Consider the following 25,562-nt stretch of genomic DNA (forward strand, 5'->3'; position numbering starts at 1 on the left):
CAGCAAGAGGGATTGCTGCTTTCGCTGCACAGCGATCCCTCTTGCTGTTCTGGCTTCTGAGATTCAGAATATATTTTTTCTTGTTTTCCTCCTCCAAAAACTAGGTGCGTCTTGTGGTCTGGTGCGTCTTATAGAGCGAAAAATACGGTAGTTTTAGGCACCAAGCAAACACATTCCTCTTTCCCCATGGCCTTTTAAACTCGTGAGGAGGTGGAATCTAGCCCTGCCTTCCAGCAAGAGGAAGCCATTCCCGAAACCCCAGGCCTCCACTGGGAAAAGATCAGATTCCAGAAAGACCACAAAGACTTACGATCATCATCAAGACCATGGGTCCCAGGTAGATGATGATGAAGAAAAAGACGATCATCGCCAGAGTCAGGATGCCTCTCACCCACCAGTTCTTCCATCTGCGGAGGAAGGAAAGCATCAAAAGAGATCAGGGATTCCTTGGCTGTGACTCTTGCATTGTAGGGGGTTGGACTAGATTGGTACGTCTCCAACTCAACAACCGTTTGAGTCCAGGGTGGATAAAAACCAATGATTTAAAAATAAAATAAAATTGGATTTTTAAAATAAAATGCTTTTGGAGGAAAAATCTTTCTAAAGATAATTTTCTATTTAAGTTACATTATACAGTGGTACCTTGGGTTACATACGCTTCAAGTTACATACGCTTCAGGTTACACACTCCGCTAACCCAAAAATAATGCTTCAGGTTAAGAACTTTGCTTCAGGATAAGAACAGAAATCATGCTCTGGCGGTGCGGCAGCAGTGGGAGGAGCCTTTAGCTAAAGTGGTGCTTCAGGTTAAGAACAGTTTCAGGTTAACTACAGACCTCCGAAACGAATTAAGTACTTAACCTGAGGTACCACTGTAGTCAAAAGGCTATTCATCAGGAAATAAGGATTTGTTTAAAGTTTTTCATCTGTGCTAAAACTCAGTCTAAGTTTTTTTTAAAGAAAAAAAATCATTTAACTACACTGGTTAACAAACATGGATACATATGCTATAACGTTATTGCTTTGGTTAAATAAATTGTTTAAATTGTTATTAAGGAAATGATTATTTTTCTCCTTCCAATAAAGTACAGCAGAAAAGTTGTCCAAATATAAACAATAATTTCATAATTATCTGTCTATGATCGTCAGGTCGGCGGTTCGAATCCCCGTGGCGGGGTGCGCTCCCGTTGCTCGGTCCCAGCGCCTGCCAACCTAGCAGTTCGAAAGCACCCCCGGGTGCAAGTAGATAAATAGGGACCGCTTACTAGCGGGAAGGTAAACAGCGTTTCCGTGTGCTGCGCTGGCTCGCCAGATGCAGCTTGTCACGCTGGCCACGTGACCCGGAAGTGTCTTCAGACAGCGCTGGCCCCCGGCCTCTTAAGCGAGATGGGCACGCAACCCCAGAGTCGGACACGACTGGCCCGTACGGGCAGGGGTACCTTTACCTTTACCTTTACCCAAAGCAGTAATTTTTGATATAACTGTAAAAACTACTCCGAAAATTTATTATTCCAAAAATGAAACTTTCATCTGGTTGTAAATATTAAGAGAATGCCAGCAAGGTTGAATCTTTCTGTAAAAAAATGATTTAAATCAAGTCTTACTGACTAGTGATTTAAATCAAGTCTGACTGAGTATTGATTGAAATTGATTTGATTTGAATCAAATCCATCCTGTTTGAGTCTATGAGAGAGCTTGCAGGGGAAGAAACAGAAGCCCCGCTGTGGAAATTTACTCTTTGCAGAATCGGAAGATCCGCTCCCTGATGGCTTTCAAAGTTTTAGCACATTCTTAGCAAGGGCGAAAGGCAGCTGCTATTTCTGGCGCTAGGCTGCTTCCTGAGAGAACACGGCCCCCGTCCATTCTCCCTCGGGGGTCTCTTGGCAGAAGGTCACACTCCAGACACTGCCAGAGAAACGGAGGCTTGCAGAAGCATAGCTGTCAACTTTTCCCTTTTCTTGCACGGAATCCTATTCGGAATAGGGGAATTTCCCTTAAGAAAAGGGAAATGTTGACAGCTATGTGCAGAAGACGCCGTTGTGAAAAACACACACACACACACACTCACAGCAACAGATGCAAGACTGAAACACAACGCGAGGGCAGCGCAACGTAAGAATGTACCGTATTTTTCGCTCCATAAGACGCACCTTTTCCCTCCTAAAAAGTAAGGGGAAATGTGTGTGCCCAAGAAGGGAGAAGGGACTGACGAGGCAGGCAGTCCCTTCTCCCTCCTCGTAGAAAAGCCCGCAGGAGCCGTGCACCCTTAAAAAGAGCGCACAGCTCTTGGGGGCTTGTCCCCGAAGGGAGAAGGGACTGACTGGCTGCATCAGTCCCTTCTCCCTCCTTGTAGAAAAGCTTGCAGGGCAGCGGTGAGCCTTCATCCTGCTGCCCTGCAGAGGCTTTGCGGGCTATCCCAGAAGCCAGAACAGCAAGAGGCTATCCCAGAAGCCAGATCTCTCTTGCTGTTCTGGCTTCTGGGATTCATAATATATTTTTTTCTTGTTTTCCTCCTCCAAAAACTAGGTGGCTCTTATTGTCTGGCACGTCTTATAGAGCGAAAAATACGGCAATGACTTATGGACTTTGGCGAGTGAGGAAAAGAAAATACATGAACTGTGTGCCTCCAGGGGGTTTAGGGTCCAGAAGGATAGAATTTTCTTTATGTATGCAACAGCAGCAGCAAGATTACTCATCGCGAAATATTGGAAGACACAGGAGCTACCCACACTGGAAGGTCATGGACTACATGGAACTGGCAGAGATGACTGGCAGAATCCGTGACCAGGGAGAAGAGTCGGTGGAGGAAGACTGGAAGAAGTTTAAAGATTACCTGCAGAAGCACTGTAAAATTAAGGAATGTTGAAATGACATTTGATTGAAAATAAGTGGTACTGGTAAAGAGATGCTTAAGAAAATGTAAATAGGGATTGATAATTGGAAATGGATATTTGTAATAATAGGTTAATATATGGAGTAAGGATGAACGTTAGAGGGTAAGGATTTGCTGAATTTAATATTTGAACTGGAATACAAAATGGGAGGTGTGAGGAGGTCAAGAAATTAGTGAAGAAAATATAAGATTTGAAAGTATTAATCTATTTTTAGTTTTGATCTTTGGTTTTTCTCTTTGTCCTTATTCTTTATTTTTTATTTTTTCTTCTTTCTTCTATCAACTGTATTTCTACTGTGTATTTTTTTTATTTGTTTTGCTTTTGTAGTTTAAATGTTGGAATTTGTTTTTATTGTTTGTGAAACATTAATAAATATCATTTTTTTAAAAAGGAAAAAAAGAAAAATAGAAAAATACGGTAAGTAGAGTCTCCTGGATCAGGCCAGTGGCCCGCCTTGCTCAGCATCATGTCCTCACAGATGCCCCAGACCTACAAGCAGGAATCCAGGCACAAAAGCAGCCCTCTCCCGTCCTGCGGTTTCCAGTAACTGGTATTCAGAAGCCTTGCTCCCTCTGATTGTGGAGATAGAGCACAGCCAATGTGGCTAGTGGCCAACAATAGCAGATAGAGAATAAACAGCACCACTGACAGACACCTCCCACCCCAAAAAATCTTCTTTTTTTAAGCTGTCCTTTTTGTGTGTGTGACTGTATTTTTCTTGATATAGGTCTATACATTTTTCATTCCTTTGGTGACTTTCCATATACAGTGCAGTGGTACCTCGGGTTAAGAACTTAATTCGTTCCAGAGGTCCGTTCTTAACCTGAAACTGTTCTTACACTGAGGTACCACTTTAGCTAGCGGGGCCTCCCACTGCCGCCGCCGCGCGGTTTCTGTTCTCATCCTGAAGCAAAGTTCTTAACCCGAGGTACTATTTCTGGCTTAGCAGAGTCTGTAACCTGAAGCGTCTGTAACCCGAGGTACCACTGTATGTGAGAAGCAACTTCGTAATTTTTGTGTGGCATTCCTTTGGAATGACATGGTGAAAATGTAGCATTTTACTTCATCCAGTTTGGGGCTCACTATACCCCTTCCTAGGACATGGGTGGCGCTGTGGGTTAAACCACAGAGCCTTGGACTTGCCAATCAGAAGGTCGGCGGTTCGAATCCCCATGATGGGGTGCGCTCCCGTTGCGCGGTCCCTGCTCCTGCCAACCTAGCAGTTTGAAAGCACGTCAAAGTGCAAGTAGATAAATAGGTACCGCTCCGGCGGGAAGGTAAACGGCGTTTCCGTGCGCTACTCTGGTTCGCCAGAAGCGGCTTAGTCTTGCTGGCCACATGACCCGGAAGCTGTACGGCGGCTCCCTCGGCCAATAAAGCGAGATGAGCGCCGCAACCCCAGAGCTGTCCGCAACTGGACCTAACAGTCAGGGGTACCTTTACCTTTTTATACCGCTTCCTATGTATTATTTCTTTATTGTATTTTTACCCTACCTCCCCTCCAAGGAGCTCGAGGTGGCGTACGTGGTTTTCCTCCTCTCCATTTAATCCCCACAGCAACCCTTGAGAGGTAGAACAAAAAAATTCCTTCCAGTAGCACCTTAAAGACCAACTAAGTTAGTTCTTGGTATGAGCTTTCGTGTGCAAGCACACTTCTTCAGATATTGTATTCTTCAGATATCGTATCTGAAGAAGTGTGCTTGCACACGAAAGCTCATACCAAGAACTAACTTAGTTGGTCTTTAAGGTGCTACTGGAAGGAATTTTTTTGTTTTGACTATGGCAGACCAACACGGCTACCTATCTGTAACTGGAACCTTGAGAGGTAGGTTAGACTGAGAGGCAGTGAGAGGCCCAAGATCACCTTCAAGGCTCAGTGGGGATTTGAACCCTGGTTTCTGAGGCCCTAGGCAGACACTCTAACCACTACATCACCCTGTGGTGTCCCTGAGGAAGCGTCCCCCTCCAAATGTGCCATGCCTGCAAGAAATCATATTTCTAACACCTGGAGTCCGTCCTCCCCAACAGCCTCCCTCAAGGCAGGCTGTTCGGATGAAGAAAGCCAAAAAATGTGGACAGCATCCTTGGAAAGCTGAGGTGGACCACCTGTGCACATTTGCCAATGCTCTTTCCAGGCTGGTCAAGGCAGTCAAAGCTGGACAGTCCTGGGGAGAATTGGAAAATGCTTCTTCATGGGAGGGTATTCGTCTACATGGGTAGACCGGATCCGGCCCAATCGCCTTCTCAATCCAGCCCGCAGACTGTCCGGGAACCAGCGTGTTTTTACATGAGTAGAATGTGTCCTTTTATTTAAAATGCATCTGAGTTATTTGTGGGGCATAGGAATTCGTTCATTTATTTCTTTTTCAAAATATAGTCCGGCCCCCCACAAGGTCTGAGGGACAGTGGACCGGCCCCCTGCTGAAAAAGTTTGCTGACCCCTGGCTTAGGGCATGGGTAGGCAAACTAAGGCCCGGGGGCTGGATCCAGCCCAATCGCCTTCTAAATCCGGCCCGCAGATGGTCCGGGAACCAGCGTGTTTTTACATGAGTAGAATGTGTCCTTTTATTTAAAATACATCTCTGAGTTATTTGTGGGGCATAGGAATTCGTTCATTTATTTATTTTTCAAAATATAGTCCGGCCCCCCACAAGGTCTGAGGGACAGTCGACAGGCCCCCTGCTGGAAAAAGTTGCTGACCCCTGGTCTAACAACCCTGAATATAATGAAGCTGAGGGTTTGTGTGTGTATCAGTTGACGTATACAAAATTTCGGATTGTAAGACTGCAGGAGGGGAGTGAGGGCTCACGTGCTCAGATCCTGTTTGCAGGTTTCCCAGAAGAGGCGCCCGGTTGGCCTCCTCTGCGAGAACAGGGTTCTGGACTAGATGGGCCACCGGCCTGATCCAGCAGCCTCTACTTAGATTCTTAGGTTCTTAAATGCTCATCTCCATGTGCAAAGTTCTCATCCCAGACACAGGATACCCTGTTGGTCTGCTTGGCTGGTGAACAAGGAGGTGAACAAGCAATTCAGAAACCGGAAAATATTTCCTGGATACAAGAGAACCAACAACAAAATTCTCACTTGTGCAACCATTTTCTTCTGTTGCCTCTAGCTGCTTCTGATCCTCCCTATTTTAAACTATCTAGCTGAAGTACAGGAACACAATAATAACACTTTCGCATTTTAATTTCCTTGCAATGCTAGCTTCAAAGTGCACCTTTTAAGTGGCTTTTATCTGTTGCCTCGTTTCAAACTGTACTGGCTGCTTTTAGTGTTTCTTCATGTTACAGCTGGGTGTGTGTGTGGTTTTGCTGCTGTTGTGGTTTTTGCTGTGAGCTGCCTTGCAACGTTTTGGAAAGGTGGAAGAAAAATCCTCTTAAGTACTTCATAAATAAAACTTTATAAAAAGTACTGTAGGCTTGTAACAAAGCTGTATCAGGTTCCTGGTCTCCAGGAAAGTCAAGTATGATTTGGGGCTTCTGGGACACCAATACAAAGCCCCAAGCAGCTCAACCAGGAGGGTGGAGTGGAGTGGGAAGGGGAAGGCAGCAGACATGGGCCCCCAATAAGGTCGGAATAATGGGAGTGAAGCAAAAAGACCACCTCCCTCCTTGCAGACCCCTCTTGGGGGCTGAGATCAGCAGAGGAGACCCTCCTGATAAATCCTCCACCCTGAGGTTTGGGGATGGTGGCAGCCCAGGAAAAGGGCCTTCACTGTGGCAGCCCCTAAGCCAGGGGTCAGCAAACTTTTTCAGCAGGGGGCCGGTCCACTGTCCCTCAGACCTTGTGGGGGGCCGGACTATATTTTGAAAAATAAATAAATGAACGAATTCCTATGCCCCACAAATAACTCAGAGATGCATTTTCAATAAAGGACACATTCTACTCATGTAAAAACATGCTGATTCCCAGACCGTCCGTGGGCCGGATTCAGCCCCTGGGCCTTAGTTTGCCTACCCATGCCCTAAAGCCAGGGGTCAGCAAACCTTTTCAGCAGGGGTCCCTCAGACCTTGTGGGGGGCCGGACTATATTTTGGGGGAAAAAGAAAGATGAACGAATTCCTATGCCCCACAAATAACCCAGAGATGTATTTTAAATAAAGGGACACATTCTACTCATGTAAAAACACATTGATTCCCGGGCTGTCTGCGGGCTGGATTGAAAAGGCGATTGGGCCGGATCCGGCCCCCGGGCCTTAGTTTGCCTACCCATGCCCTAAGCTATGCCACTCCTTTGTCAGAGAGGTGTCCCTGGCACCTTCACTGTACAGCTTTTGGAGGATGTTGAAGATACACCTCTCCCCCCTGGCTTTTGGCAGCTGAGGTGCATATTATTATTTTTCTGACTGTATGTTGCTTTAGATTGCTTTTCGTATTGTTTTTTAATGCTGTAACCCACCCTGGGACCTTAGGGTGAAGGCCGAGTAGAAAAGACAGTGGTACCTTGGGTTACATACGCTTCAGGTTACAGACTCCGCTAACCCAGAAATAGTGCTTCAGGTTAAGAACTTTGCTTCAGGGACTTCCGGTGCTGCGCGATCGCGTTACAAGCGGGGGTTTTACCGAGAGGCAAAACCCCGAGCTATTTTGGAGGTTTGGGGGTGCCCCAGGGCGCGGAGGCCCCCCGAAAACGTCTCTGGAGGGAGTTCAGAGAACCTGGTTCCCGTAGCGACGGAAAGCGAGCGGCTCGGCCGTCAGGTAGCCCCGAATTTCGGAGCGAAGAGTACGGCGTTGCTGCTCAGCGGTCGAGGGAAGCCATTGCCGACCTCCATTTAGCGAAGCCCCGAGCTTGGTGCGAAAGCGCTGCATTCTCACACAAAGAAACTCCGACCCAAGAACCTTCAATTTTGTGAAAATATCAACAAGGAAGTCGGGAGGAGAATTAAGAAGTAAGCGGAGTTCAGCCTGAAACGAAATCTGCTCAGCACAGCGCGACCTCAGTGCTGGGAAAAGTGAAAGTGAGTTGCCTTGGCGGACACTTTGTTTCTCTCCCTATTCATTTCTCCTTACTAAACGAACTTATATAGAGACTAAATATCAAAAGACCGGTGGGAGGAAGGAGGAGACCAGGGACATACAGTTGCTGTTGAGAGTCCTTGAGGAAACGGAGGAGGAAAAGATGAAAGGAGCTTTTCATCCATGTTGTGAACTTGAAAGATAAAGGGAAGGTGAACCGGAAAAGAAAGCTCCATTGCTGTTAACAGACCGCAGACTGTGGCGAACTGAGGAAAAGGGTGCTTATACTCACTCCCGTTGCGGGGAGTTATATATATTTACTTTGGTCTTTCTACAAACATATCCCCCCCCTTTTTCCCCCTTTTTTCCTCTCCTTTTCTACTCTTCAGGACTGCTGGAAAGATAGAAAAGACGGATTGTCTGGAACGTTCTCGAAAACAGGAAATAGTGATATTTTGGAAACTGCGATACTTTGAAAGGACTTGGCGACCTCTAGTGGACAGACTAAAAATAACGGACCTTCTTGCTGACTCCCTCCCACGTCTCCCCTTCTTTTTTGATTTCTCTCTTAGTTCCTTCTTACCCCACCCTTCTTTAGCAGATATTAGACTGTTTGTTTATTGGATGGTGGAAACGCTCTGGATAGAAAAGAGAAATGTTGGGGAATGTTGTGGGATTGGTAAATGTTTGAACAGGGTATAATATATCCATACGAAGCAGCCAGTGAAAGGGAAATTGTGGAGGGGGGAGAGTGAGTACGGCAAGGGGAGGCGAAAAGATATAGAAGTATATGATGTCACACACGGTGAAGAAAGGTACGAATGGGGGGACCCCCGGAGAAAGGAGGGGATCTAAACAAGAACCTGATCCTAAGACAGACATTATGAAAATGCTAGTGGAAATTAAACAGAGTCAAAATAATTTAGAGCAGAAGTTAGAACAAGTGGATAGCAAAATTGGTAATATGGACAAAAAAATTGATGAAACAGTAAATGAAATTAAAGGCCAGATTAAAGAAATATTTAAAAGAACCCAAAATGTAGAGGAAGGGGTGAAGAAGACAAAATTGGAGTTAAAGGATATTAAACGGGATAAGGAAAGAATTAGACCTGAAATGTCGGATTTGAATAGAGCACAAGAAGAGATAAAAGATGTTATTGCAATGAATGAACTCCGACAGAGAGAGGCGAATCTTAGGCTGAGAGCCATCCCGGAGACACAAGGCGAGAATATAAAAGAAATATTGATAAGAGAGTTGGCGGCCTGGATGGATGTGACACTAGAAGAAATGACTGGAAATGTACAGAATGCATTTAGAATGCGTGTTAAAACATCAAAATCCAAAAAGTTCACAGGCGATTGCCTGGTAACATTTAGAGACAAAGAATTTCGAAATAAGGTGTTGCAAAAGAACAGAGAAAAAAGACTAAATATAGGGGGAAATTACATAATTATTTTTAAAGATGTCCCAATTAGACTACTCAAACGAAGAGACTTTTATAAACCACTAGCACAGACTTTGAAAAGGAATAGAATTGAATTTAGATGGGAGTTCCCTGAGGGAATATCATTTGAATATAAAGGTAAAAGACATAGACTACTGAACTCCGAAGAGACCGGGAAATTTCTGAGGAAGTATAAGGAATTAAGAACAGAGGAAGGTGGAGTAAGAGAAGTAGAGGAAGGATCACCTAGAAACAAGAGGACAGAGGACGAACAAGAAACGAACGGAAGCGGGTCAGAAGAAGAGGAAGAAGAGGAAGGGGAGGAAGAAAGTACAGAAAACCAATAAAGGAAGGAGACAGGGAAGAAGGAGGGGAAAGAAGGGAAAGAGAGAAAAGTTTAGTGAATGTCAGGCAATATGGGGTTAAAATTTTTGAGCTGGAATGTGAACGGAATTAACGAGAAAAAAAAGAGGAATAAAATTGAACAATTCTTGAAAAAGAAAAATCTGGATATTATCTGTCTCCAAGAGACGCATGTGGCTAAAAAGCATAAAAAATTGCTAATTAATAAAAGACTGGGAATAGAGTTTGAATCCTCCGATAAAGAAAAGAAAAGAGGGGTTGTGTTGTATATTAAAAATAAGATTGAAGCCAAACAAATATTTAGAGATGACGAGGGGAGGATGGTTGCTGTTCGGATCAGTTGGCAAGGAGAGAGTTTAATTGTGATTGGGATTTATGCACCAAATAACAATAAGACTGAATTCTATAAACACCTCGAAATGAAAATTACAGAATTTATGGATCAGAGAATCATTCTTATGGGAGATATGAATGGTGTAATATCCGTTGAAATGGATAGATTGAGGGAAGGAGTAAGTAAGGAAGGGAAGCTGCCAAAATCATTTTTTTCAATGGTTAAAAATTGTAATCTGATGGATATTTGGCGTCTCAGACACCCCTTGGATAAGCAATACACATTCCACTCCGAGCCACACAACTCGATGTCACGGATTGATCAGGTTTGGATATCAAATGAACTATGTCCCAGGGTAAAAAAAATTGATATAAAACCGAGAGTGATCTCCGATCACAGTCCGATAGAATGGGAATTGGAGAGCTACGATAGAAGAACTTTTAGATGGAGACTAAAAGATTACCTTTTAAATGACCAAAGAATAGTAGAAAACGCACACAAAAAGCTAACTGATTACTTTATGGACAACCGAGACAAAGGCACAAACATTAATATAGTCTGGGATGCCAGCAAGGCTGTGATTAGAGGATATTTTATCCAACAGAATGCGATTAAAAACAGAAACAGAGAGAAAGGAAAAGAGGAAATTCTAAGGCAGATTATGGAGAATGAGCAAAAATTGATTAGGAAACCCAACTCTCAGAAAATAAAAGAAAATATAAAAATTCTCCAAGCCCAATTTGCAGCGATACTAAACAGAGAGATAGAGTGGAACATCAAAAAGCTAAGACAAAAGAGTTTTGAATTTTCAAATAAATCTGGAAAGTGGTTGGCGTGGCAAATTAAGAAGAGAAAAGAACAAAGCACAATAAATAGAATTGTAATAGAGGGGGAAGAGGTTACTGATCCAAAAGGAATTAGGAAAGAGTTTTTAAACTATTACAGAAGCCTCTACAAAAAGAAAGAGAGAAACAACCTAAGGAAGATAGAAAGATTTCTGAAAGAGAAAATGATACAGAAAATCCCAATCAATGGAAAGCAACGTTTAAATAAGCAAATTGATATAGAAGAGATAGAGGAGGTAATTAAAGATCTAAAAAGAGGGAAGGCTCCGGGACCTGATGGTTTTACAGCAAGTTATTACAAAGAGATGAAATCAGTACTCCTGAATCCTCTGAAGGAAACTATGAATAATGTTTTAAGTAAAGGAGAAATCCCGGAGACCTGGAAGGAAGCGTTCATTACCCTTATTCCGAAACAGGATACAGACCCAACCCAGGTTAAAAATTATAGGCCAATTTCGTTGTTGAATACGGATTATAAAATATTCGCAGGTATCCTAGCGAGAAGACTGAAGTCTATCTTGGTGGAAATTATTCATAAAGACCAGGCCGGGTTTCTTCCAGGCAGGAACATGAGGGACAACATAAGAAATATAATTAACATGCTTGAATTCCTATCGGTGAGAATTGATAAGCAGGCGATAATGATGTTTGTAGACGCCGAAAAAGCGTTTGATAATGTGGCATGGGACTTTATGATGAAGAACTTAGAACACCTGGAAGTAGGTAGGAACTTCTATAATGGGGTGAACGCAATATATAGAGAGCAAAGGGCTAAACTGATTATAAATAACATCGTAACAGAAGAAATAAAGATACAGAAGGGCACAAGACAGGGATGTCCACTCTCCCCGTTGCTGTTCATAACAGTTTTGGAAGTTCTTCTAAACTCAATTAGACAAAATGAGAAAATCAAAGGAGTGACAATTGGACAACACGCCTACAAGACAAAAGCTTTCGCAGACGACCTTGTTATAATGACGGAAGACCCTATAACTACGATAGAAGAAATTCTAAAGGAGATAGAACAATTTGGAGAAATGGCTGGCTTCAAACTAAACAAAAGGAAAACAAAGATGATGGTTAAAAATATAGATCAAAGAACAATAGAAACAATCCAAGAACAATCACAAATACAGGTGGTTAAGAAAATAAAATATTTGGGGATTTGGCTCACGCCTAAAAATATAGACCTATATAAAAATAATTATGAGCCGGTGTGGAGAGAAATAAGAAAAGATCTGGAAATATGGGGAAGACTGAAATTGTCCTTCTGGGGAAGGATCAATACTATTAAGATGAATGTATTACCGAGGGTATTGTTTTTATTTCAGAGTATTCCCATAATTAAGGGGAGCAGAATGTTCAAAGAATGGCAGAGAGTATTATCAAGATTTATATGGCAGGGCAAAAAACCTCGTATAAAATATAAACTGCTGACAGATAAGAAAGAAAGGGGAGGCTTTGCCTTACCGGACCTGGGACTTTACTACGAGGCAGTATGCCTCTGTTGGGTAAAAGACTGGGTTAAGCTAAAGAACAAGGAGTTACTTGATTTAGAAGGTTTTAACAACAGGGTCGGTTGGCATGCCTATCTGTGGTGCGGTAAGAGGAAAATACATAAGGGGTTTGAAGACCATATTTTCAGAGGCCCACTTATCGAAGTATGGGAAAGGTATAAGAATATACTCGAACCTAAGATTCCACACTGGCTCTCACCCCTCGAAGTGATGAGCCTCAAGAAAATTAATATGAGTGGGGATTGGGCAACATATGAGCAACTGCTAATGAAAGAGAATGGGAAATGGAAATTAAAGCCGTATGAGCAGATTAAGGGGTATGTATACGACTGGTTGCACCACCACCAAGTCAATGAAATGTTTAGAAAAGAGGCCAAAGATAGAGGATATGCAGATAAAGAATCAAGATTTCAGAGGGAAATTATAAATTGCGAGGAGAAAATAATATCTAGAATGTATAAAATGTTGTTGGAGTGGAATTTGGCAGATGAAGAAGTTAAGACAGTAATGATTCGATGGGCTAATGATGTGGGCCATGCTATACAATTTGAAGATTGGGAGAACTTATGGAACGAGGGTCTGAACTTTACGGCGTGTATGACTGTGAAAGAGAACGTTATGAAGATGTTTCACAGGTGGTATATAACACCTGTGAAATTGTCAAGAATGTACAAAGTAGATAGCAAATGTTGGAAGTGCGAGGAGAAGGAGGGTGCCTTCTACCACATGTGGTGGGAGTGCAGGAGAGTGAAAGAATTCTGGGAAGAGATCTATACCGAACTAAAAAAGGTTTTAAAGTATACATTCACTAAAAAATCTGAAATTTTTTTGCTAGGAATATTAGGAAATGAAATTAAAAAGAAAGATCATAAATTTATGTATTATGCAACAACAGCTGCAAGGATAGTTCTTGCACAAAAGTGGGAAAAAAAGGAAATGCCAACAATAGAGGAGTGGAGAGCGAAGTTATTAGAATACTCAGATTTGGATAGGTTAACGGGAAAGATTAGACACCTAAGAGACCAAATGTTTGTCAAGGACTGGGGGAAATATGTAGACTACTTGGAACACCTCAGTGAAGGTCAAATAACGTTAAGGGGATTCAGAGAAGCACTGTAAAAGAGGAAGAGGTATTGTCTAAGGAAAATAGAGGTATAAGAGTATCTAACGACAATACATAATAGGTAATGTGTACTCTCGATTATTACTGTGGAAGATTCACGGGCGGGCTGAAGGAAGTCCCGAAAGAAATGACTATGTTAATGTGATAGATGTAAAAAGCCTATTGTATATATGCTGTATTTATCTTGCGTTGTTTCTTTTTTTAAACTTTGCTTTGAAATTCTACTCTTTATTCTTTATTTTTCTTTCTGTTTTCACTTTTTGGAAAATCAATAAACACTTACCTGGAAAAAAAAAAAGAACTTTGCTTCAGGATGAGAACAGAAATCATGCTCCAGCAGCGGAGCGGCAGCAGGAGGCCCCATTAGCTAAAGTGGTTTTCAGGTTAAGAACAGTTTCAGGTTAAGAACGGACCTCCGGAACGAATTAAGTACTTAACCCGAGGTATCACTGTAAATAACAAGTGAGCCCTGGGGAGGAGGACCCCAGCTCAGTGACAGCCTCCATCCAGCAAGTATTGGCCGGGGGAAAACCCCTGCAGTCCAGGAGCATCATTCGTGCAAACGAGGACCAAAATGCTCCAAATCATTTAAAGTCATTACTAATTATTACTGTTTGGCCATTGTTCCATAATTCGGCCCTCTGGGCAGGGTACACGAAAAAACGTTTAGCACAAATTAGGAATGACAAAGAAATAAACTTATCAAAATGGAGCACATCCGAGCTAGTTATTTGACAAAGCCCCAACTTGCCGTACTAAGAATCGCTTTCACATAATTACGACTCCAATCGATGTCCTCAGCGGTGGTGGGTGGTCGGTATGGCAAAGTACAGTACAAGGGGAGACTTTGTCAGCAACCTTGCGTAGAGAACCTGCACCGCTATTTATTGCAATGCCCACTATATATAGAACCAAGAGACCAATTTATAAAACCCCTGCTCTCGAATGGAACACACTTGAACAGGGCGGAAAGGGGGAAATGGCTGCTGAGTGATACTGATGACTTCGTAACTTATAAAGTAGCACTATATGCGTTGGCAGCTCAGAAGATCAGGAGAAAAGAACTAGATAAAATAGCGGTCAATTGCAAAGGTGATTCGGACATTTAAGCTGGCCCATTCTACCTGAGAACCCCTTGCCACTCTATCATATGCAATAAATAATTTTTAGGAGAAGTGACCGTTGTTTATTATATCTGCAGTGCTGGGTATTTTTATGGTTTTTTATGGCTATTGTTGCTTTTCTTTTTGTTCCCTTTGTGAATAATGCCATGGCCTTTGGCTAGTGCAATAAAGTTTATGATGATAACGACAAAGAAATTATGCAATGGAAACACTACAAAATAAACTCCAAATCAGCAAAAACAAAATATGGCTTCTCTCAAATTCACCCAGTTAAGTATTCCTGTATTGATTCTGTAAGTTTGCAAAGCTGAAAATGAAAACAATAAGGAATAATAATAATTGACAAGAAACATCCTGTATACGGATGCTATTATGCCTTACATTGCTTTGATTTTTAGCTTTGTAAACGTATACAATGCAATAAAAATATCACGGGGGGAGGAAATGCGCCTAATTATATGGAGAACTAAATTCATCACATAATCCCGCTCAGCGTAATAAAGCTCTCTTAAATGGTTTTCATTAAAAGCATATGAGCCACTGCAGAAGCCATGCCAAATATCAAGATCAGTCTTGCATGAGGCTAATGAGAGAAGGCTATGAGGACTAAGAGAACAACAAAAAAAGGTTTTCTTGGCAGAGAGGGGGCCATCAGAGAAGGCGCCAGGCAAACCACTCCAGGCCCTCTTCATCGCAGCCACCCTCTGCACTCCAGAGTGAAGGGGCCGATGGAGAACAGCATCTGTTGACACCCCGGGGGCACAGGCTGGCTCATGCAGGAAGAGGCCTGTCCCACTGGATAATATTAATAATAATAATAATAATAATAATAATAATAATAATAATAATTTTTATTTATATCCCGCCCTCCCCAGCCAAAGCCGGGCTCAAGAGCAGCTAACAACAATAAAAGTAACACAGCATTCTAAAATCCATTCATTATAAAATCAATTCAAAATCAAATTAATGGCAACCATTGGGCTAGAGTTCTGTGAAGAATTACCAAAGGAGGGGGTGAGGCTGTGCCTTGGCCAAGGGCCTGGTGGTGAGGCATCTGATCAAGGCCTGTATTTTAAAATGAGCTTAAAATATATATTTGCAAATGTTTGTATCTTTCATGCCAGGCAGAAAAGCAGCTGGCTAAGTACTTTGGCAGTTTGTTTATCCTCTTGAACAAGGCCCCCCTGATTTATAGCAGTACCTCAAAGTTGTAAAAGGGAATTACAGGCTGGGAGCAAAAGTCATACTGACCATGCAAATTACAGAGTACAATCAAGCTGCAAAAGCACTGATTAAGAGTTGGTAAATAGTAAGATTTCTTGTTTAACAGAAGACTCGAGCCATATTTTCATAAGGTTAAAGGGCAAGAGCTAATAGGAACAGCAGCTGAATGGGAAAGGAGGTGTAAACTGAAGAGGCTTTTTTTAAAAACGGTTTTTACTAAGTTCCTTTTCTTCTAAAAATCTATCTATGTTATGTATGAAACAAATTGGCTTAATGTAATTATGCAAAGGATTTAGAAAGTAAGAAATGTTAGATTCTTATTTCATTGATGGTGTGTGAGAAGGTGAACCCAAGATCCCTGTTACCATGAGCCATCTGTTTTAGCCATCTGTTTTGGAGTGAATAGGGCAATAGGGCAATAGGGCAAAGGTGATCTGGTAATTAAGGTGCCTTGTCGAGGCAAATGTAAGATATATGGCTACTTGTCTGCCATTTATGGATAGAAGGAAATATAGCTCTTTGTCTCCCATAAAAGGTAATAAGAAATGGGTGTATCTTTTATGACTGGTTCTAGCAAACAGCCAATAGGAATTTCAACCAGGCTGATTGGACAGAGGCAGCCAAAGGAGGAGCAAGGGGGCTGGGCTGAGGGAATATAAGTGCTGGCCATCAGGGCTGGAGTGGGCAGAGCTTTGGTAACCATATACCACTGTGTCTCTCATTTATTTGTCTGACAAATAAATTATTATTTTAATTTCTCTATTGCTGCGTTGAATATTTCATTCCAGCTAAGTGTTAACCACAAGCAGGGTGCTACAGTGGAACAGCTCTGTATTGCAGGCCCTGCAGAAAGATGTCAAGTCCCGCATGGCCCTAGTCTTTTCTGACAGAGCATTCCACCAGATCGGAGCCACAGCCGAAAAAGCCCTGGCTCTGGTTGAGGCCAGCCTAACCTCCCTGTGACCCGGGACCTCCAAGGTGTTATTATTTGCAGACCGTAAGGTCCTCCGTGGGACATACCAGGAGAGGCGGTCCTGTAGGTACGAGGGTCCTAGGCCGTATAGGGCTTTAAAGGTTAAATCCAGCACCTTAAACCTGACCCTCTACTCCACCGGGAGCCAGCGCAGCTGGTATAGCACTGGGTGAATGTGATCCCACGGCAGGGACCCTGTAAGGAGTCTCGCCGCAGCATTCTGCACCCGCTGGAGTTTCTGGGTCAGCCTCAAGGGCAGCCTCACGTAGAGCGAGTTACAATAATCCAGTCTGGAGGTGACCGTCGTGTGGATACACCTCTTCTGTAGACACAAGCCATGAGCAATGGAGAGCCCAGGCAAATTATGCCCCCTGCTCATTAATAGATGGGGCAGGGGGTGGGCAGAGAGGTGCCACGTCAATATCTTGCCTCCGGCACCCCCAAAACATCTTGGGCCAGCCTTGATGGGACTGGGCACCAAGCAGTATTTGTTGAAGGAGGGCCAGAGCTCAGTGGTACAGCATCTGCCTTGCAAACAGAAGGCCCCTGGCCAAACCCCAGTTGCACTCCAGGCAGGGTTGGGAGAGATGGCTGCTGGAAAACCTGGAGAGCAGCTGCCAGTCAGTGTAGGCTGACTGGCAGCAATGGTCCGACTCTGTATAAGGCAGCTTTCTATATGCCTGTGCTGTTTATTTCTGAAATAAAATATGCGGACATTGATGGGGTGGGGAGTCCTGGCCACGGCCATTTTGGCACTCGCTCCTCGGCAGAGCTGTGACACCACAACTATTAGATAAAGCACCCTTTCAGGTCCCCCTTTGGGAGGGAGAAATGCCTGTGAGGTCACTCTACTCCATTTGACCAGTCTACAGAACTGGCAGTCCCACAGGTGTCCCATGACGCCTGTTCCACATTTGTAAGAACTTTAACCTTTTAATGTGGCAGCACCCATACTTTGGGACTCCCTGTCTATTGATATCAGGCAGGTGCCTTCGCTGTACTCTTTCTGGTGGCTGCTAAATGCTTTTTTTTTTGTTCCGACAACCCTACCCAGATGCAAAGGAAGATGGTGTGAGTTTTAACCTGTTTTCAGCCCATTGCGCTTTTAATTTTTTGAATGTCTTAAATCATTACTGATTCTTCTTACTGATCCTTTTATTATTTTGCCTTTCTTTGTAAACCATGCTGAGATTTGTGATTTTTTTTCCAATATCAAGCACTGTATAAATAAATAAAAAGTGGGCTTTGCTGCAAAACGCCTAAGTGTGTTTTGACTTCAGCATTTACCTGGAGGACAGGTTGGAGAGAGCCCTGTTGAGGACCTCTGGGGTGTCATCCACTGGCGCTGCTTGGGCAGTCTCCGATTTGGACTCGCTGTCTGACGCCGTTTCTCCATCCAGCTTGCTTTCAAACTCTGATTCCTGCAGGACGAGACAGACAAAGGTTTAATGCAAAGAAGCAAGGGGCGGTCAGGGTGAAGGGCTTCCATCTGCACACATGCGATGGCTGTTATTGAAATCGAAATACTTTATTGTACAACTTGTATACAGTGAGATTACACGAGCACCCCCCACTCAGCTCTCTTAGTCTTAATTCCCCTCGTTTACACACCCACCAAACCCAAAAGTCAGTTGCCCTGTTGTTATCTTTTCATTCAGCAGCCTAACAGCCCACGGATAGAAGCTGTTCTTTACCCTGTTGGTGCAACTAGTCATGCTTCTATATCTTCTGCCTGAGGGCAGGAGATCAAGAAAGTGCCGGCCAGGCTGTGAATCATCCCTGAGAATTTTCCTCACTCTCCTGAGACAACGTTCTTCCGCGATGTCATCCAGCAGATTCACGGGACAGCCCATAATATCTTGTGCTGTATTCGCCACCCTCTGTGGGCACTTCCTATCAGTTGATGTCAAACCAGCGTACCACACCGTGATGCAGTATGAAAGGACATTTTCTATTGTTGAGTCTGTAACCTGAAGCGTATGTAACCCGAGGTACCACTGTAAACTTGGTGGTTTTTTTGGTTCACTTTTAACAACTGACTAGACTCAGTATTTTACCAGAGAGTAACTGGTTGGTGGCAGCAGGGAAGCGAGCCCAGTGGTGGCACAGGGATCAATAGACCGTTAAACGTCCGGGGACCCTGTGTGGTCGCCACAATGACCCTCTTCAAACCCTGTTTAGGTTAAAAAGTCATGGGAAGGAGGAAGAAAAGGGGCCCGTCCCAGAGCGAGAAGGGTGCATGCAAATGTACAAGACCTCAGCACCAACTCAAATGCTGAGGGAGATCAGGACCAGAGGGAGGAAGGAATCAGTCCCTCTTCCTTCCAGCAAGGTTTAAACTGCATTATTACATCGATGCATTTACCTCGGGAGGCCCTCGCCAGCTAGGAAATTGATAACATCAACAGAAAATGAGATATAATATATATGCTGGCATTGGCACTGTATATTATGTACTCATTTAAAAGCCACAGTACTCCTTCGTATCAGCAACGGAAAGAGTCATTGTACCAGCTTCCCAAAGTGCAAAGATGGCCTCAAGCCATCAGGGAATTGCAACAGCAACCATAATCATATCTCCTGGTATGCCCCGCGGAGGACCTTAAGGTCCACAAATGACAACATTTTGTAGGTCGCAAGGTGGTTAGGTTGGTCTCAACTAGGGCCAGGGCCTTTTCAGTACTGGCCCCGATCTGGTGGAACGCTCTGTCACAAGAGACCAGGGCCCTGCGGGACTTGACATCTTTCCACAGGGCCTGCAAGACAGAGCTGTTCTGCCTGGCCTTTGGTTTAGACTCAGTCTGACCCTTATGTTTCCCTCCCCTTATGGTTTTGACTTTTAAACTGAGGCTGCATTTTAAATTGCATTTTAACCTGTATTTTAAATTGGTGTCCCCCCCCATTATGATTTTACTGTAATTTTATTGGTGTTAGCCACCCTGAGCACGGCTCTGGCTGGGGAAGGCGGGGTATAAATAAAATTTATTATTATGAGTATTAGTATTATTAGATAAGTAAAATTGGAAGAGACCCCCAAGTGCCATCTCATCCAATCCCTGACAATGCAGGCAGCCCAGCTAAAGAATCCCTTGTGGCCACCCAAACCTCTGCTTAAAAACCTCCAAGGAAGGAGAAGTCACTGTCTTCTGAGGTATTCTATCTAGAATGGACAAGGACAGCCAAGTTCCCACTATCCAATGTCTTGGCTGCAAAAAGAAGTCGTTTCCAAACTGACCGTGCAAAGATAAAGCTGTACCCCACGCAGGCAGAAAAGGACCCTACGCCCGCCATCTCCACCGTGGTGCCTTCAGCACACAGACGCCCCAAACCAGGAATTTTATTCCACCCAACCCACATGTCAGAAAGCTATTGCTTTCTGCTTACAAGTATCCAGAGGAACATTCCACCCCAAAATATAAATTTATGCTGACATAAAAAGAATCAATCAATAAAAACTTCGCAGCTAAAAGCAAAGGACAAAGACTGGTCCAGTTTGCGTATCACGTAAACCACAGTTTAAGCCAGCGGTTCCCAAGGTTTTTTCGGGGGGTGGGGGGGGGACCTGCTTGGTTTCATGGGCTCATCCCCACTGCCCCCTCCCCTCCCCTCTAAAAAGGATTATTCAGAATTGCAGTATGCATGGCATCTGTATTGATTTAATTTGTGTACATCACCTGGGGGGGGGGAAGGTGGGAGATATAAGATATAAATACATAAAATCAACAGCGGGTGGGGAAAATGGAACTGAATAAAGAATCACAAACCCAAACAAGAGATGTCAGGATGGATTTCTTGACTTAGAAAGCTGTTGCTAATTACACAGAGCTGTGCTTAATATAGGACTGGGAGAGGTGGGTGGGAGGAGTAAAAATTCGGAAGTGGAGGGGGCTTGCTAATTGCCAACCTTTCCATCACCATGCAAATCACAGCTGTCCCTCTGTAAATCACTGGCTGGAGCAGCTGATCAGGGAACCAAGCTGGCTGCTTTCTGATGTGCTGTGCTCTGGTCCATCCCAGAAGTTTCTATGGCAACCACCTCCTGCTCTCACGCGCTGGGATGAAAATGGCTCTGTTGCTCCTGGCAATTCTTACACAACTGGGTCAATGCACAAACACGAAGCATTATAATCCCACACACGCACAAAAAAGCCCCTCTGATTGGGCCCATGAGGAATGTCAATATTATCAATCCAGAGAATTTGAATTATGGTGATTTGTTATTAAAATAATGTGTGCACACAGTTGTGCTTTCACCAGCAGCCTACGGGGAAAGAAAGAGCAGCAGCAGCTTGCTGGAAGAGCAGCTGCTTTGCAAAAGGTGTCCAATTCCATCCTCATCACCTGGAGGGAGGGGAAGATGGAGCGAATCTGCAGAGGTGGATGGAGCAATGGTCTGGCATAGCGCTATTTCTAGATTCCGACGTTACACGAGAAACTACAAATGGGTGACTCCAGCCTGATTCACCACAGTAACCCTAATGAAATCCAAAATTTCGAAGTGAGTTCAGAGCTGACCTGAGAATCATTACTATGCTAGTAGACCAGGGGTGGCTAAGCTTTGGCCCTCCAGCTGATGCAGGACTGCCTAAGAACTTAAGAAGAGGCGGCTGGATCATCCCAATGGCCCATCTAGTCCAGCATCCTGTTCTCACTGTGGCCAATAGATGCCTCTTATAGGAAGCCAACAAGCAGGTACCAAACACAAGAGGAACTCTTCCCTCCTGCTGTTTCCAGCAACTGGTATTCAGAAGCATTGATGCCTCTGACCATGAAGGCAGAGCATCGCTATTGTGGCTAGTAGCCATCGATAGCCTGCTCCTCCTCCTTGAATTGGGCCAATCCTCTAGTAAAGCCATCCAAGTGTTGGGATACTGCCAGGGAGACGGGGGCATCAGGCAGGGCCACAGCTGGCTCCAGCCACTGGCCAGCAGCCAGACAATCACCAGTCTCCCTTGGAAAACATCACTCAGTGACATGAGCCTCTGATACTTTTAGAGACCCGTGCACGCTCTGTCAGCAGAGTGTGTAAATCTTCTCACAGCAGAAGAGGCGGACAGAGCCATGTGTAAGCAGTATATTACAGCATTTTATTCAGCATAGTTCAGGAACAGAGGAAAACATGTCTGCTTCCCTTCGTCTCCAGCAAAACAGCAGCAACACAAAAGCTATATACAAACGGAAGATCCCAGCAGATCTGTGCTGGAAGTAAACAGGCATGTGACACACAATAGTCATGCCTGTACCCTTTTAAGGTGGAACGAAACTATATCCTAACACCAAGTTGGTGGCCATTGCTGCCTCCTGTAGGGGAAAGTTCCATAGCTTAACTATGCACTGCAGAAACAGCTTCCTTTTATCTCTCCTGAATCTTCCAGCGTTCAGTTTCATTAGTTGTCCATAAGTTCCAGTGTTGAGAGAGAGGGAGGCTACAACTCCCTTCACCCCCTGACTTTTCTGTCTGGGACTGATGGAACCCAGAAACCTCTGAAGGGCCTCACTCATTTGCCACTCCTGCTGCAGACCATCAGCGCCTGGAAGAGCTCCTTTCTTGCAGATGGAGGTGAATGCAGCACTGAAGAACTAAAAGCCACATGCAGGTCAAAATAAGTGAAATCCTATTGCAGGCAATAAGAGAGAGAGAAGGAGAGAGAGAGAGAGAGAGAGAGAGAGAGAGAGAGAGAGAGAGAGACTGGGGAGAAACACATCATGCTTCCTTCAAGTTAAACCCCAGTAAGGCAAAGCTAAAGGGATGCGGGTGGCACTGTGGTCTAAACCACTGAGCCTCTTCAGCTTGCTGATCAGAAGGTTGGCTGTTCGAATCCCCGCGACAGGGTGAGCTCCCGTTGCTCAGTCCCTGCTCCTGCCAACCTAGCAGTTCAAAAACATGTCAAGATGCAAGTAGATAAATAGGTACCACTCTGGCAGGAAGGTAAATGGCGTTTTCATGCGCTGCTCTGGTTCACCAGAAGCGGCTTAGTCATGCTGGTCACCTGACCTGGAAGCTGTACGCCGGCTCCCTCAGCCAGTAAAGCGAGATGAGCGCCGCAACCCCAGAGTCGGCCACAACTGGACCTAATGGTCAGGGGTCCCTTTACCCTTAAGGCAAAGCTAAAACCTACAGCCCAAACAGAAAGCCCAAATTCGGAGCTGGAGAGGTGGATACAGATGTTTGCTGCAGGAGGAGCCTCTAAATGGCAGCAAAGCCAAAGAGACGAAGGCAGGACGGTACTCATCACCCCGGCTAGATCATTTATTTTTTTAAAAAATATTTTTTTACGACCATGTCATAAAGCCTACATCAATGTGGTGTACAACAATAAAACAAAACCGTACAATAAAACCCATAAAAAAGTTTAAAACAGGCATCAATTAACCCTGTGGAAAGATTCGCTCTCGGATTGCCAGCATAGGCCTGATTAAATAGGAAGATTTTCAGCAGGCATTTAGAAGTTGGCAGAAAAGGCGCCTGCTGAATCTCTAGTTGCAGAGTGTTCCACAGGACAGGGACGGTAACACTGGCTTAAGGCTCCCTCTCTTGCTGTGAAAGGAGCCTCACAGACTCTGGGAACAATGAACAACGCTCCTGCGGATGATCTGTGATTGAGCTGTGATATGAGGAGATCCCTGAGGTGCCCGGGACTCAAGTTGTTCAGGGCTTTGTAAATTAATGCAAGGACCATGAACCTGGCTCAACAGAAGATGAGCAGCCAGCGCAGATGCTTCAATAAGAGTGCCACATGTTCTCAGCCAGAAGCTCGGATCGGCAACCTGGCCACCACATTCTGCACCACCTGGAGCTTTCAAACAAGAACCAAGGGCATCCCCACTTGGAGCACACTGCAGCAATCCATCCTCGAAGTTATCAGCACATGGCCTGCAATGATCAGGCTATCCTTGTCCAGGAACGGCCATAGTTGCCAAACCAGGAAAAGCTAGTAAAAAGCAGTTGCCATGGTGAACAGGTAGGTGAACAGGGCTGAGAATCCACCTGTGGACCTACTCAAGAACAGCAGGTGACACAAGCCACACTCTCCCCAAGGCAGCCCACCTGGGCTGTGCCTCATCAGGACTCACAGCAAGGATTGTTGCGCAACACAAGAAGCACTCCCTGCTTGCAGAAAATGAACACATCAGGGAACAGGCTAGCCAAGGACCCTGACAAGCTAGCTCTTCGTGTGCAAGGGATTGCTTTATTTACTTAGCTATGGAGCAACATTTAAGTCATGCAAGGCAGCCTCACACTCCAGTGCGGTCTCAAGTGGTTGCACTGAACTAGGAAACCGTAACTACCCTAAAACCATTGCCTCTAGCCATTTCACAATCGCTAAAAAAAGAGAGCTTGAAAGCTCAATTGCTTCCGCAGTCTTCAGCAAAATTCCAGGGGAGCTGCATGAACTCAGCACCTCGGAAAGAATGGACTCCTCTTTTCTCCCGCCTGCCATGCGTTTGAAAAACAAGGCCTGTGCAAAGCATTAGGAACTTGTGATTCAACACCTCTGTAAGGCTAGTTTGTTGAGGTGCACCTTGCCTCATCAGCAAAAAGCCCAGCAGGATAATAAATAATAATAATAATAATAATAATAATAATAATAATAATAATAATAAATTTTATTTATACCCCGCCCTCCCTGGCCAGAGCCGGGCTCAGGGCGGCTAACACCATTAAAATTTCAGTAAAAACAATTTCAGAGAAAAAGAAAAAGAGAAAAACACAACAATTTAAAAGACAGGTTAAAATGCAATTTAAAATGCAGCCTCATTTTAAAAGTCAAAACCATAAGGGGAGGGAAACGTAAGGGTCAGACTGAGTCCAAACCAAAGGCCAGGCGGAATAGCTCTGTCTTGCAGGCCCTGCGGAAAGATGTCAAGTCCCGCAGGGCCCTAGTCTCTTGTGACACAGCGTTCCACCAAGTCGGGGCCAGTACTGAAAAGGCCCTGGCCCTAGTTGAGACCAACCTAACCACCTTGCTACTTGGGACCTCCAAAATGTTGTCATTTGTGGACCTTAAGGTCCTCCACGGGGCATACCAGGAGAGGCGGTCCCGTAGATACGTGGGTCTTAGGCCGCATAGGGCTTTAAAGGTCAAAACCAGCACCTTAAACCTGACCCTGTACTCCACCAGGAACTGGGGGCTTGGCAGGGCCAGGATCGACACTTACCACTGGTGGGGATATTTGTGGGACCATTTACAACAGGGAGAGTCAGTGTGGTGCTCTCCAGACACTGCAGTTCCCATCCAGCATGGCCAATGGTCAGGGAGGATGGAGCAGGAGTATGGAGAATATCATCTTGGCCACCTTGAATCTAGACGTGCAGCTTCAAGATGGATATGCTGAGGCTGCTTTCATTGCTATACTAAGGAAGAATATACTGAAGATTTGCCTCTCCTGGTATGCGCCCTGGAGGACCTTAAGGTCCATATATAGCAACACCCTAGAGGTCCCGGGCCCTAAGGAAGTCAAATTAGCCTCAACCAGAGCCAGAGCCTTTTCAACTCTGGCTCTGGCCCGGTGGAACACTCTGCCTCATGAGACCAGGGCCCTGCAGGATCTGATTTCTTTCCGCAGGGCCTGTAAGACAGAGTTGTTCCACCTAGCCTTTGGGCTTAGAATCAGTTTGATTCCCTCCCCCTCTTTCTTTTTCCTTTCTCCTCCTGTGAAGAGGCTGCATCCTAATGTTTTAATGTTGTATCTTAATCTTTTAAATTGTATTTTAATCAACTTGTTTTTATTATTGGTTGTTAGCAGCCCTGAGACCTTG

General features: G+C 44.4%; 1 protein-coding gene across 3 annotated transcripts in view; it reads right to left on the reverse strand.

The window, feature by feature from the left end:
- Positions 1-25,562, reverse strand: part of CDS2 (CDP-diacylglycerol synthase 2) — a 57,981-nt gene that overhangs the window by 21,260 nt on the left and 11,159 nt on the right. For all 3 annotated transcript variants that reach the window (XR_014528659.1, XR_014528660.1, XM_083514318.1), the window contains exons 2-3: positions 18,089-18,222; positions 311-407 (exon numbers count right to left, since the gene is read on the reverse strand). Coding sequence is in view for 1 of the 3 variants with exons in the window: in XM_083514318.1 (XP_083370444.1) it covers positions 311-407; positions 18,089-18,222 (231 nt within the window). In the remaining 2 variants the exon portion in view is untranslated. The remainder of the gene's footprint in view (positions 1-310; positions 408-18,088; positions 18,223-25,562) is intronic.

The sequence above is a fragment of the Podarcis liolepis genome (assembly GCF_965112155.1).
Source record: "Podarcis liolepis genome assembly, chromosome: 7".
Lineage (NCBI taxonomy): Eukaryota > Metazoa > Chordata > Lepidosauria > Squamata > Lacertidae > Podarcis > Podarcis liolepis.